This window comes from Tenrec ecaudatus, chromosome 15 (assembly GCF_050624435.1).
Source record: "Tenrec ecaudatus isolate mTenEca1 chromosome 15, mTenEca1.hap1, whole genome shotgun sequence".
Lineage (NCBI taxonomy): Eukaryota > Metazoa > Chordata > Mammalia > Afrosoricida > Tenrecidae > Tenrec > Tenrec ecaudatus.
In genome coordinates, this window is record NC_134544.1 from 40,230,162 (window position 1) to 40,242,399 (window position 12,238).

Consider the following 12,238-nt stretch of genomic DNA (forward strand, 5'->3'; position numbering starts at 1 on the left):
GTTTTAAGAGAAACCGTTTTGTTGTTGACTTTTCATTCTTCCTCTTGAGTGTGAGCAAGCAGTGAACAACATAAAGTCAAGAGTGGCACCCCTTCCTAGATTAATGTTCAAATGCCAGGAGCTTGCTACCAACCCAATGAAAAATGCAAATGGAATCTTAGTATTATTATGAGAATAGCTGAGGCCTTGAAGTTTCTTTGAGGGTTCCCCAGATTTCCCCGGAGACCAAGCCCACAATCCGAGAACTGCAGCTCGCAGATTCTTTAAGTGATGGGTAATTATACGAACACTCCACAACCTTCCAAAACAGTGAAGCAGGCCGAGAGATGCCCCATGGAAGTGCTTCCAAGTCAGATTTCAAACATGAGTAAAAACAAAAGTAAAACCTTCTGTGTGTATATACAACACCATACTGTTCATAGTAGTAGTACCTTCTAGACAGCTTTAACTTTAAAAAAGTGTTGTTAGGTGCTGTCAAGTCTGTTCTGAATCGTAAGGACCCTATATGTCAATAGAACAAAACACTTCCCAGTCCTGCACCATGCTCACCTTTGTTATCTTTAAGCCCATTGTTGCAGCCACTGTGTGCTGATTCATCTAGTTGACACTCCTCCTCTTTTTCACTAACCCTCTACTCACCCAAGCACAATGTCCTTCTCCAGAGACTGGCCTCTCTTAATAACATATTCAGCATGCGTATTTGAATATTATAGTACCACATTTTACATGGTGCTTCATTCAATGGTTAATCTTTTTTTTTTTTCTTTTTTAATGAAGCAAATGAGAAAAAGCGCCTCTCCATCCTTTTCTCAGGCTGGCATCCTGGCAGGCCATGGTTGCATGTTCTTAATGATATCCTGGGGGTGCCCTGGTTCCCACTGGTTTGTCTTTTAGGAAAAGTACTTTTCAAGTAGCTTGAAAATGCTTAATTGAAGTAAAGTAAATTATCTTGAGAATTAGATAGAAAGTTAGTTCTAGTCAGAAAGTATGAATATGCCTGTGTATGATTAAAAGTTCTAATAAACTTTATTGGTTTCCAAATGAACAGCTAATTAAAAAAACTAAAAATGCTTCTAACAGTTCAATTGTATTAACTAATGTTTTTTGGGAGGGTTTCCATTGAATTTTATACTTGCTCTTTAATATTTAACAGGGCTAAAATGTTTAAGCATACCAAATACTACAAATTCAAATAAAAACAGAATATTTAGCGATTCCTTTGGGGAAAGACAAAGAATTTGGTATCGTTCCCAAGAAGAAACTGGTGTCTGAGCCAAAAAGGAGGGGACCAACGACTGCATTTCTTGGGACAAAGGGGACGAGATGGGTGCCAGCTGCAGGAGGAGGAAGGGCTTGCCTAGTCCTTTTGGACATGTTCAACTCTGTACAGTGTGCTTTTGCTACCTACTACAACTGAGTAAAATAATTTTAAAAACAATAAAGGCTTTTCATTCAAAGGCAATTTTTCAAAGCATTCACCAAAATGTAGATTGAGCTTGTGTTAGATTAGAAGTTTTCTTTCGATTCCTAGTAGATAAAATGAAAGCAAGCATCTTTAGGTAGAGTCAAATGCTTCCTAATAATATTTAGAAGTATAATTTCATTCTTTAAAGATTCTTGAGCTCTGTGGTGACTGTGTAATAATTACACAAACACAATGGTCAATGCATACATGACTTGGTTTCACCCATGCAGTGCTTTGGCGTTCGGGCTCTAAAGGTTCATTAGCTGAAACTTATTGGGGGTAACATAAATGTTGTGTGAATGAAATTATAATTTCATTATAATTACAAGGGGGTACCCTCCCAAAATGGAATTTCAAAGCTATATAATTTTTTGACAAAATAACCTTATCACCTTCAAAGTACTCTCCATTACATTTAATACATTTGGAAACATTTCTCTACTCATCTGTTTGGATGGCTGCCAGCACCTCCGTTTTTACTTCACCTCTTCTAAGTTGTTCAACCACTTTCATGTTCTGCATTCGCAAAAAGGAGTCACAAGGAGTGAGGTCAGTTGAGTCAGGTGCGTGGGGGCAAGAGAGGCATGCTGTTTTTTGCCAAAAAGTGTCAGTCACACTGAGATGGCTGCGTGAGCAGGTGCATTGTCATGGTGGCAAAACCAGTCCCCCGTCTGCCACAAAATAAGCCTTTTTGGTCACACAGTTACACAATATTTTCAGAATCTCTAAATAGAAAGCTTGATTAATAGTCTGACTTGGTGTAATGCACTCCAAATGCACTATCCCCCTCATTCAAAAAAACAAATGAGCTTTTTTCAGGATTTTTTTTTGGGGGGGTACCCCCTCGTATACTCTAAATAACATGTAGCTTTAGTTACTTGTGCTTGCTTCAGCAGCACATAGACAAAAATAGTTACTTAAAAAATTAGAAAATATTGTTGAATCATACTGACCTATTAAGATGGTTCTAACTTTTAGATAATTTGCAATGTTAACACTGCTTTTAATACACATTTGTTTTTTTAAACAATTTTAGAACTTTGGATTAATAATAAACCAATGAATGCATAGGCTACTAACCAGGATGTTCAACATAAAAATTGCTTCAAGAGATAAAAACTATCTTCTTAACAAAATGTGCCTGCATTTGCCCATAAAATGTTAAAACTTTAGACTTAGCCAAAAATGTTCTTTTTATTAATCATATAGTTTTTCATTTAATATGAGTATTGGTATCCTCCCTGGTGTTTCCCTGAGAGTAGAGTAACTAATAGCCCTGGTGGGGTAGTGGTTCCATGTTGGACTGCGATCTGCATGGTCAGCAGTTGAAAACCAGCAGCTCCAACTACTTCAGGAAACATTTAACAGTCACTAAAACTTCCCCCTGCGGATCCTTGTGAGTCAGCGTTGACTTGATGGCAGTGAGAGTGAGTGCTTAAATAAAGCACCAAAATATGGGGGCCAAAACTCAAAAATCAAACAGTGTGGGTCCGGGTTGACTGGAGAACCAAATCCAGGGACCCTCATATATGTTTAAGAAAGAGCTTTATATCAAAGAGCAATTGTTTATTGAGAAAACATCTCAGCTGAGTCCAGATCAAGTCCATAATATGATATTAGCCCACATCTCCAAAACTAGTCCATCCATTCATCTTCAGACTCATGAAGAACATGCAATGATGCTGATACAGGAATATCACAGGCCGGTGGGTGAAAAGTCTTGTGGATCCATTGGAGGTGGAAGCATCTCAGTGCTGGTGTGATGCTCCTCCAGCTTTCTGAGTGTGTCTCAACAGCAAGAAAGTGAAGCAGCGAGGGTGTGTAAACTGCCTCCAAGGAGAGAGGACGTTCCCAGGATCCTCATGAGAAGGCCACACCCACCAGGAGGCATCATCAGGCTGTGACCTGATTGCCACCCACCCCTTCACTTTTTGAAGTTGACATAAAATTATGTAACTACCACACAAACCAAACCAGACTTCAGTCCTCCCAAGAGCTTTGAGTATTCTTTCCTAAACCCAGGATGAAGTGGTGAAATAACCAATGTGAAATGAGTATCATTAATGAATTAATCTTTTGATAATGGATTTTTTAAACGCTCTAACTGCCATCATTTTAAACACATATTTGGTGTGTTACTTGAGATGTGTGTCTGTAGCTATTAGAGTTAGTGCAAAAATATTCTCTATAAGAGCGGATAGGTTGGAACAGATAAAATGTTAAGCTCTTGTGATAAGTTTTAAAACACTGAAAGATGCATTGAGTATAAGTACTATTGCATTCTCTTTTGTCTGGTAACTTTGATGACAATTGATCATCGCACCCCAAGATTTATAACTAATATTCTAGGATTCTGTTTATTTTTTTAAGTCAATTCGAAAACAAGTGGTAAGATTTCTGTCCTTGTGAAAAGTAAAAGATGGCTGCATTTTTTTGACTTTTTTTTTTTTTTTTTTGCAAACCACCACAGCACTACAAACCGATGGCTACATTTCTTTCCCAGGAAGTTTTGCATATAAATCTTGCATTGAGTTGTTACAGGAGACCCAAACCTAGCCTGGAAGCACCACTTGTATAGAACATTGGACGTTGGGTGTTTTTGCATTTTATGAAGTGGATTCATAGGTCAGATCAACCCCCAGTACCTATGCATCATCTCAAGGAAGGATCTTGGGGGGAAACAGTCAACAAAGTAAGCCTATCAGTTGTTTGAACACCAAGCTGCCTTGAGTTGAACATGAACTCAATACCTGGGCTAAAGATATACTGTAAAGAATTGAAATAATTACAATAAAAAATTTCAACTACCTCAAAACAATTTACCCAAGTTGCCAGTGGCATGTTTTCAAAAGACTGTTATCTAGTGGTTTATCATCAGAGTTGGTATTTTAGGTTTCATGGTAACACCAGATTGCATAAGCAGTTTCAGTGGCCCATCCACTCTTCTAGGTTTGTTGAGTTCTTAGATCCTCGTGAGATAGATAGTTGTCATGCTCACCAACACTTCATATATATCTTTATGTTAATAATCCTAGTGGGTATGAAGTGTTATTTCATTGTGGGTTTGATTTGCATTACAAATATTTTCTCCCATTTTGTGAATTGTCTGCACTTCTGTACGATGATTGTTGAAGCACGCACTTCCCATTTTTGATGAGGCCGGGACTATCTCATTGCTTATGTGTAATGTGTCATTATCTAAGACATCAGTGCCTAATCCACAGTGATGGCGACTTACTCCTGCTCCCTTCCGAGTTTCACACTTTTACTTAGAGATGTCCAAAGATCCTCTGCCAGAGTGGAACCAGTCAAGAATCATGGTATCTCCTTGGCAACTACTGGGACTAGGAGCAGCTTCCTATCTAAAAGTTTATACTGTTCTTGTGCCTTTTCTGTTTTCCAGACACTGGCTAATGCGGGCCATATTGTTAAACCTCAGTGGAACAGGTGGGCTAAGGAACTCAAATATAGTTTAGGAATTATTTGCAGAACCTGTGCTGTGTGCTGGACCACGAACAAGGTGCTGAGGGACACGTGCAGTTGGAGAGTCAATGAGAAACAGGAAACAATGAGTAACCATTCTGGGCGGGGTGAGAGTGGGAAGACTGCAAGCTGTAAGACTGAGGCCTAAGCGAAAAGCATGTGCAAAGGCCCAACACTGAAGAGAATATGAGGGGGCTGGGATCGTTCGGACCGCTAGTGATCAGACAGGGAGGTAAGCCAGCTGAAGAGCAGTATTTGAGGGAAACGTGTGTGTATGCGAATTTAGCCAAAAAGGTAAAGAAAGCGTCTGTCCATGACACTGGTCTTGAATAAGCTGCTGTGGCTATGTTAAGGCCAGCCCCGGCAGCCTGTAGCTCAGTCTCAGATTGAGCAGGGGACCCTCACCATCCCTTGAGGTGCTGGCACCACTTCACTGGCACAAACATAAAACCAACTAGTTAACCTTGACCTTTCCATTTGCCACACCCAAATTAAAAAAAAAAAGTCAGTTAAAATCTTTGAAGAAGCATACAGGTTTGGAAACAGATTATAATCCAAAGTGTATCTAAATCATTTATTTGAAGAGCTTCTAAAAAGGTGCATTGACTATATCCCTACCTCATCTTGTTTTTGAAAGGTGTATCTATTCCAGAAAAGATTTAAGATAACGAAGCTGTAACTCTTCTGGCACTGATGTAATTTTCAGACCTGGAAATAGGTCTTCACCAGAACAAGTTATTTTGTTCTCAAAATAGCAACAACATTGAGATTTTACAGATTAAGCTATTCAGGTGATTGTGGGCACACAAAGACACAGATGCTTGGTTCTCTTTCTGAATTAGCCCTGAGAAAGAAAACGGCATAATCACGAAATCGTTTTAAGGTCCACATATCTCTTGACTCCTTCCTGTGATTTGTGATACAACCACCTTCAGCAGTAGGCAGGATTCAGGTAGCCGGTCCAGTAAGGTATTTCCCCATAATTATTGATGGATGCCATCATACTCGTTTTTTTTTGGGGGGGGGGGTAAGCAAAAAGTTCTTGTTTTTCCTGATTAATTTTAATTTCAGAAATTACATTAGACATTTCTTATTTTCAAATAAATCCTTTACAGAGAAGACAAGAAATTTCTGAAGTCCATCTTTGGGCTCTTTTGGGATTCTTGCTGACTGAGCAACATTTTTAGTTGAGAAAAGTGTTTCTTTGTTTTGCTCGTACTTCTTGAGGAAGAGAAAGTGGGTGTTGACTGTGCAGACGTAGGTGTTCTGCAAAGATATAAAACCACTCTTAGTTATACTGACAGGTGACAAGGGAAACCGAGTTGTTCCTGCTCAGCCATGGTCACTGCTACCAGAAGGATTGCCGTCCCTGCCACAGAGGTGGAATGGCTGTCCTGCGTTTCCCTCAGCAATCATTCCATCCTCGGGCTCCTCCGGCAACATGTACATGTATTGGGTGGTTCTAGCACCCTGAGAGGACAGGCTGGAGGCTGGAGAAGTGTCATCAGGTCTGAATTCTCTTTATATCTGATGTCTAGATTCATGCAATCCTAAGCAAAGGTTTTTAAAATATTGTGTTTTCTTCACAGTTCAGGACCACTTCTCAGAAGTGAAGGATCTCAACCTGCATACACATGTAGGTACCGTCCCTTTTTATCTTCCGCAGTAGAAGGTAAGCTCCAGTAAGGAAAGAGGCTTTGTACTAACTGCGAGTTGTAACTTGTAGAGTTCAGAAAGAAGTACCCAATAAACACCTGCTGAATAAGTGATCCCGTCTGGTGTGTATTTGTATTTCCATTTCATCTCTCCTGGCCCTGTATTTGGGATTTGTCTGTCTGATCCCTCTTCCAAATAAGGATTTTTAGGGAAGGGCAGGCCGATCTGAATGAGGACAAGATGAGTAAAATTTGGGGGGGGCGGTACAAGGGATTGAAGTGATTATATTCACCAGGCAGTTGGGAATAAGTCCCAATATTTGAAGTAATGAATGTACCTGCAAGTCATATGCATTAAAAGTTGAAATTGGAGTTTAGGACATTAGAGAAAAGCGTATGGATGAAAAGGAAGCGGGGGGCGGGAGGGGCTCAGGACTAATATGGAGAGTAGCCATACCAGAGGGGAAGAGGAAGGTGGGGGGAGAAAGGGGAACCAATCACAATGACCTACCTATAACCCCCTCTCAGGGGAATGGACAACAGAAAAGTTGGTGAAGGAAGACATAGGTCAGTGTAAGACATGAAAAAAATAATAATTTATAAACTATCCAGGGTTCATCAGGGAGGAAGAGTGGGGGATGGAGGGGAAAAATGAGCTGATACCAAGGGCTCAAGTAGAAAAAATGTTTTGAGAATGATGATGGCAACAAACGTGCTTGACACAATGGATGGATGTATGGGTTGTGATAAGAGCTGTATGAGCCCCCGATTAAATGATTTTTTTTAAAAAGGAGGGATGGGGTGTTCTGTACTGGGAGGACCAATCCCTGAACTACATGATATATTTAAAGAGTTTACATTAAACAGAAGAAACACTCAAGCATTCAAATGCAAACACAATTAAAGAATTCAGGTACCTGAATATCCAGGCAGGGCTTTTGTCCTTGGATCTGGACCGCTCGTGATTGCAGCTCGCAGAACTCAGAGCCTTCCCCTTCGGCGTCCTCAGAGCGGGGTTAGCCGTAGCAGTGCCAAGACTGCTCTTCAGGGAGGAGAGAAAGCTTCTACTTTTACCTTGATGTTTAACTGTTCTGTTGCATGTCTTACAAGTAACCAACTACCATAAAAGAAGAAATATCAAGCTTATAATTTCTAACTTAATCCAATGAAACACTGAAACACAAGCTCATAGAATTCTTACAGAACACAGGACCACCCCACGCACTAGAAAGGTGAAATATATATTTGCTTCCATCTAGTGTGTGTACACACACACACACACACACACACACACACACACACACCAAGCATTTGGGGGGCCTGGAATCTAACAGGAATTAGATAAGACACATTTTTTAAGGTGTAACAATCTTCAACAAAAATTAATGGCTAGAAAAAAATTAACGGTTAAACACAAATGGAAATCTGTGTATAGCAGAGGTCTAACTTGCCTTATACTTTGGGGAAAGAAGCTGGATGTAGATGCAAATAAGTCAACAAAACAAACACCACCACCTTTTTAGTTGATCTCTGATTTAAAAACATTAACGGGTGTTTGCCTTATGAGGGTGGGGACAATGTGGAGCTCAGCTTTGCTCCCTACAGTGACCCATCAGATGTACCACTGTAGGACATCCCTTGTGCTCTTCCCCGCCACGCACAAAAGTGCCTACTGGAGGTCAGACGTAAAGAAGCTTCCCGTATTTGAAGGAGGCAGCCACGTGGATGAAAGAAACCATTAGGCTATCAGAGAGTCTAGGTATCAAGTGCAGTTTAGGCTCTTTCAATGGCTTCTGCTTGTACCACGGCCAGGAGAGAGCTAGGCAAAGCGTGCTTGGCAGATCCTACCAAGTGTCAGTAAAAGACAGACAACACAGCAGCAGCATTGCCCAACAATTGCCAGAACTTCACGACAAGATTCATAACTGAAAGTTTAAAGATTCTCTAGATTTGTGGGAATCATTTTTCTTTTTTTTTTTTAAATACTGTTCTCCATGGATTTAAAAAAAAAAACCCAACTTCTACTCACTTCAATATTTTTTCTCCTTTAAAGTCCATTTTAATGACAATAATTAAAATACACTGACTTGTGTAATCCTGGTTTTCAGTCCAGGCTATAAGTAAGGGTAGTCTGGGGCCAACCTAAGTTGCCATCCTGTCTAATGGCCAGTGTAGCGCTCAGCAGTTAAGTAGGCACTTACATATATTTGATGGACAGCTGGCAGATGTTAGGCAGGACTTAAAACATATCTGAGCATGGCTGCCATACAATAAGACTCTAGGCAATTTGATTTTGGTTTTATTCCACTTTCTATTTTTAATCCTTAGTTATTGGGCATATGGCAACTCTCAGATCTTAGTGAAAGAACACAGAAGCAGTCATGTTTGTTGGAGAAACTTAAATACACTCAGACAAAGGTGGGGAAAAGAATGAACAATGACACTGGTATATACATACCCAAGATACTGTTTGGAAGGAAGGGCCGCTAAGTGAAAAAGTAATTCAGGTGAAGCCATACTGGTCAGCTTAAGACATTTATGAAAATAATGTTATCAAATTTGATAATGATTGTGTAAAGAAAGTGTTCAACATGAGATGTGAGATTTTTGTGAGCTCAGGGTGTTTTGTTTTAGGTATTCATGTAAAAGAAAAAGAAACTTTATTATGAAGAGTTATCAGTACAAAGAAAGATTATAGGGTAGGAATTCAGACTACTGCAAGTCTCTGAGTTACCTCAGGGGAAATCTTAACTAATACTCTAGTTTATACACAGTGCTGGAACCAAAATCTTACCAATACACTTTTGGCATCTTTGTACTTTTTCAAAATTTTTGCTTCTTTAAAACTGAGAGTGTAACTTTTTGCTTCTCGATTCAGAAGTTTCTGTATTTTGGGTGTCAGTTTGGGCTTTGGCTTGAGGCGCACTCGGGAGTTATCCAACACCAGCAACTGGAAACAGTATGGACAGGTTTCTTCAAAAGTGTTATCATCTGAAATTGTACAAATGAAAGTCAAGATTCAACAAATCAGTACATTGTTACCTCAAACTTTACCAACACTTAAGTGTGAGAAATACAAGTGTACATTAACAGTTAATATGAGCAGAGAAACATTCTCCTTAAGCAAACACAATAAAATTCACAAAACGAACTGGTGACGATTTGACTACTGTCATTGCCTCCACTCCTTCCAACAAGAGCCCCCTTGTCAGTGTAGCCACACATTCATCACAGAATTAACAGAACAAATTAGACTGTACTGTTTTGAAGGACGAGCACAATCTTGTGGTTTGTGGGCTGGGGTCTGCCTGCATATAGGCCATGACAACAGATTTCCCCTAGGCCTTTCATGCCACCAGAAAGCACTCGCTCACCATTCACCACAGCAGCCTGTGGAGACACACATGAATGTTAAAGAGTTCCTGTCATTGAAAGCTCACAATCTAGGGAAAACCCCAACCACATGAAGATGAATGTGGCAAGGGCTAACTCAAATCGAGTAAAGGAAAAATGCCTTGGACACTTAAAACGATGCATGGACTAGCCAAGAACACTTAGAAGGGGAAGTGGTCCAGATGAATACGGTACATTGGTAAAGGGCTTTCTGGTAGAAATACCCTGGAGAGAGAGCATGGCTATGCAGGGACAGGTGAGGGTCTGAAGGTGATGTGGCTGTAGAGCAAGGTGAATTCTGAACATCTACTAACCCATGAGCTTCATCTAGTCAATTCCAATTGATATGGAGCCTGTATAAAATTTAAGGCTGTAAGTCTTCAAAGGAGCAGACAGCCTCACATTTCTCCTTTCAAGCAGCAGGTGAGCTTGAACTTCAGACCTTGCCTTAACAGTCTAGCGCTTTCGCACCAGCACTATGCTAAGTGCTAGATACAGCACTGCCAAACGCTGAGGGGCTATACCCAGGCTTCCAACGTCACTCTACTGAGTGTGAAATCCAGTCACATTTATTGGGTGGCTATTCCAGCCAGCAGCTATGCACAGATTTTGGTCAAGATAATCAAATGGGCAATTCGCTATCATAGGGGTGTGATAGGATTCAACCCAGAGGACCCAACATTATGTTCTCAAATAACTGCCATCTAGTTGATGCTAACTCAGCAACGCTACAGGACAGGATAAAACTGCCGAGGTTTCATCCGGAGTGGAAAGACCCATCTTTCTCTGGCAGAATGGCCAGTAGTTTCAAACTGCCAGCCTTGAGGATCGCAGCCAAATGCATAACCACTGTGCCATCGGGGCTCCAAGTTATGTTGTCGATGCTGGAAATAAAGCAACGTACTAACTACAAAAGTTCAGGGACACAAGTAATATTAAATGGTATCAGTTAGGAAGAAAAGACCATAACGGGGGAAGGTGATGAAGCTTTGATTTTAAATAGGTGTGATTCCACATTCGCACCGACATCAGAAGGAATCCAAGCAGAGAATGTGATAAGATTCCCAGGCAGAAGTCAGGGCAGCTGCACAGGGCCTCAAGCAGACCAGGAAGGTCTTGTGAACTAGCGCGGGCTAAGGGACATCTCTGATATAGGGCTTTGCAGTCCTGTAAAGCGGGCAACAGAGGTAGTGTCAAGTGGAAATGTGGGGTGCATTTTAGAAGCGATGGGGATCGCTGAGAAGCCGCTGAATGGGTTTATGAATGCATCGTATCAATGGCATTTCTCTTTGGGATCACTCCGATCGCTGTCCAGACTGGAGGAGGCGGGCCGCGAACAGGGGGGTGGTTCTCCCTACCGTGTGACGAACTGTAGGCCCAGCTGGAGAGAGAGAGAGAGAGAGAGACGTGAGCCGGCAAAGCGTCGCCTCTTCCCGCTGGCCTCCCGCTTCCCCTTCCCCCTCCCCCGTCTCTTACAGAAGGTAGCGGGCTTGGCCCGGGCAGCTAGCTTGTAGTTTCCGCGCCGCGGCCTCCAGGTAGTGCTTCTCTCTCATCGTGGTCGGCGAGAAAGACACGCCGGAAGCACGTTTCTCAGTGGGCCTTTAATTTAAGGTCCAAGCTCTCGTTGGAAACAGCCGCCGCCGGCGGAGAGGTTCCGGTGAAAATAAGGGCCGGCTTCCCGCGCGGGCAGGTCCAACCAGGAGGCGGCGCTCGGACCCGCCCCTTCGCCCTCGGACCCGCCCCGTCGCCCTCGGACCCGCCCCTTCGCCCTCGGACACGCCCCTTCGCCCTCGGACACGCCCGTCGCCCTCGGACCCGCCCCTTCGCCCTCGGACCCGCCCCTTCGCCCTCGGACCCGCCCCTTCGCCCTCGGACCCGCCCCTTCGCCCTCGGACACGCCCGTCGCCCTCGGACCCGCCCCGTCGCCCTCGGACCCGCCCCTTCGCCCTCGGACCCGCCCCTTCGCCCTCGGACCCGCCCCTTCGCCCTCGGACACGCCCCTTCGCCCTCGGACCCGCCCCTTCGCCCTCGGACACGCCCATCGCCCTCGGACACGCCCCTTCGCCCTCGGACCCGCCCCTTCGCCCTCGGACACGCCCCTTCGCCCTCGGACCCGCCCCGACGCCCTCGGACCCGCCCCGTCGCCCTCGGACCCGCCCCGTCGCCCTCGGACCCGCACCATCTCCTGGGCTGAGAGGTCTCCACCTGGTAGGAGAGACAAAGTGAGGAGCGGAGAGTTCTG

At 43.0% G+C, this 12,238-nt stretch overlaps 1 protein-coding gene across 3 annotated transcripts; it reads right to left on the reverse strand.

The window, feature by feature from the left end:
- Nucleotides 1–5,495: 5,495 nt before the first annotated feature.
- On the reverse strand, nt 5,496–11,630 carry RMP24 (ribonuclease MRP subunit p24). Of its 3 annotated transcripts, XM_075532858.1 has the most exons (5): nt 11,473–11,623; nt 11,355–11,377; nt 9,398–9,594; nt 7,521–7,720; nt 5,496–6,214 (listed from the first exon to the last, which is right to left on the reverse strand). In XM_075532858.1, the coding sequence occupies exons 1-5, from the start codon at nt 11,547–11,549 to the stop codon at nt 6,058–6,060; spliced, it is 654 nt and encodes a 217-aa protein (XP_075388973.1). In that variant the 5' UTR covers nt 11,550–11,623; the 3' UTR covers nt 5,496–6,057. The 3 variants fall into 3 exon arrangements, with proteins under 3 accessions (XP_075388973.1, XP_075388975.1, XP_075388974.1); XM_075532860.1 differs by lacking the exon at nt 7,521–7,720 and having other exon boundaries at nt 11,473–11,630; XM_075532859.1 differs by lacking the exons at nt 11,355–11,377; nt 11,473–11,623 and adding an exon at nt 9,864–10,996.
- Nucleotides 11,631–12,238: the final 608 nt, after the last annotated feature.

Excerpts from the sequence above, each read along its gene's own strand:
- RMP24 (XM_075532858.1), bottom strand. The coding sequence starts at position 11,549 with ATGAGAGAGAAGCACTACCTGGAGGCCGCGGCGCGGAAACTACAAGCT. Across the intron at positions 7,721-9,397 it reads AAGATGCCAAAAGTGTATTG|TTGGTTACTTGTAAGACATG; the intron begins GTAAGATTTTGG and ends CTTTTATGGTAG. Across the intron at positions 6,215-7,520 it reads AGCCCTGCCTGGATATTCAG|AACACCTACGTCTGCACAGT; the intron begins GTACCTGAATTC and ends ATATCTTTGCAG.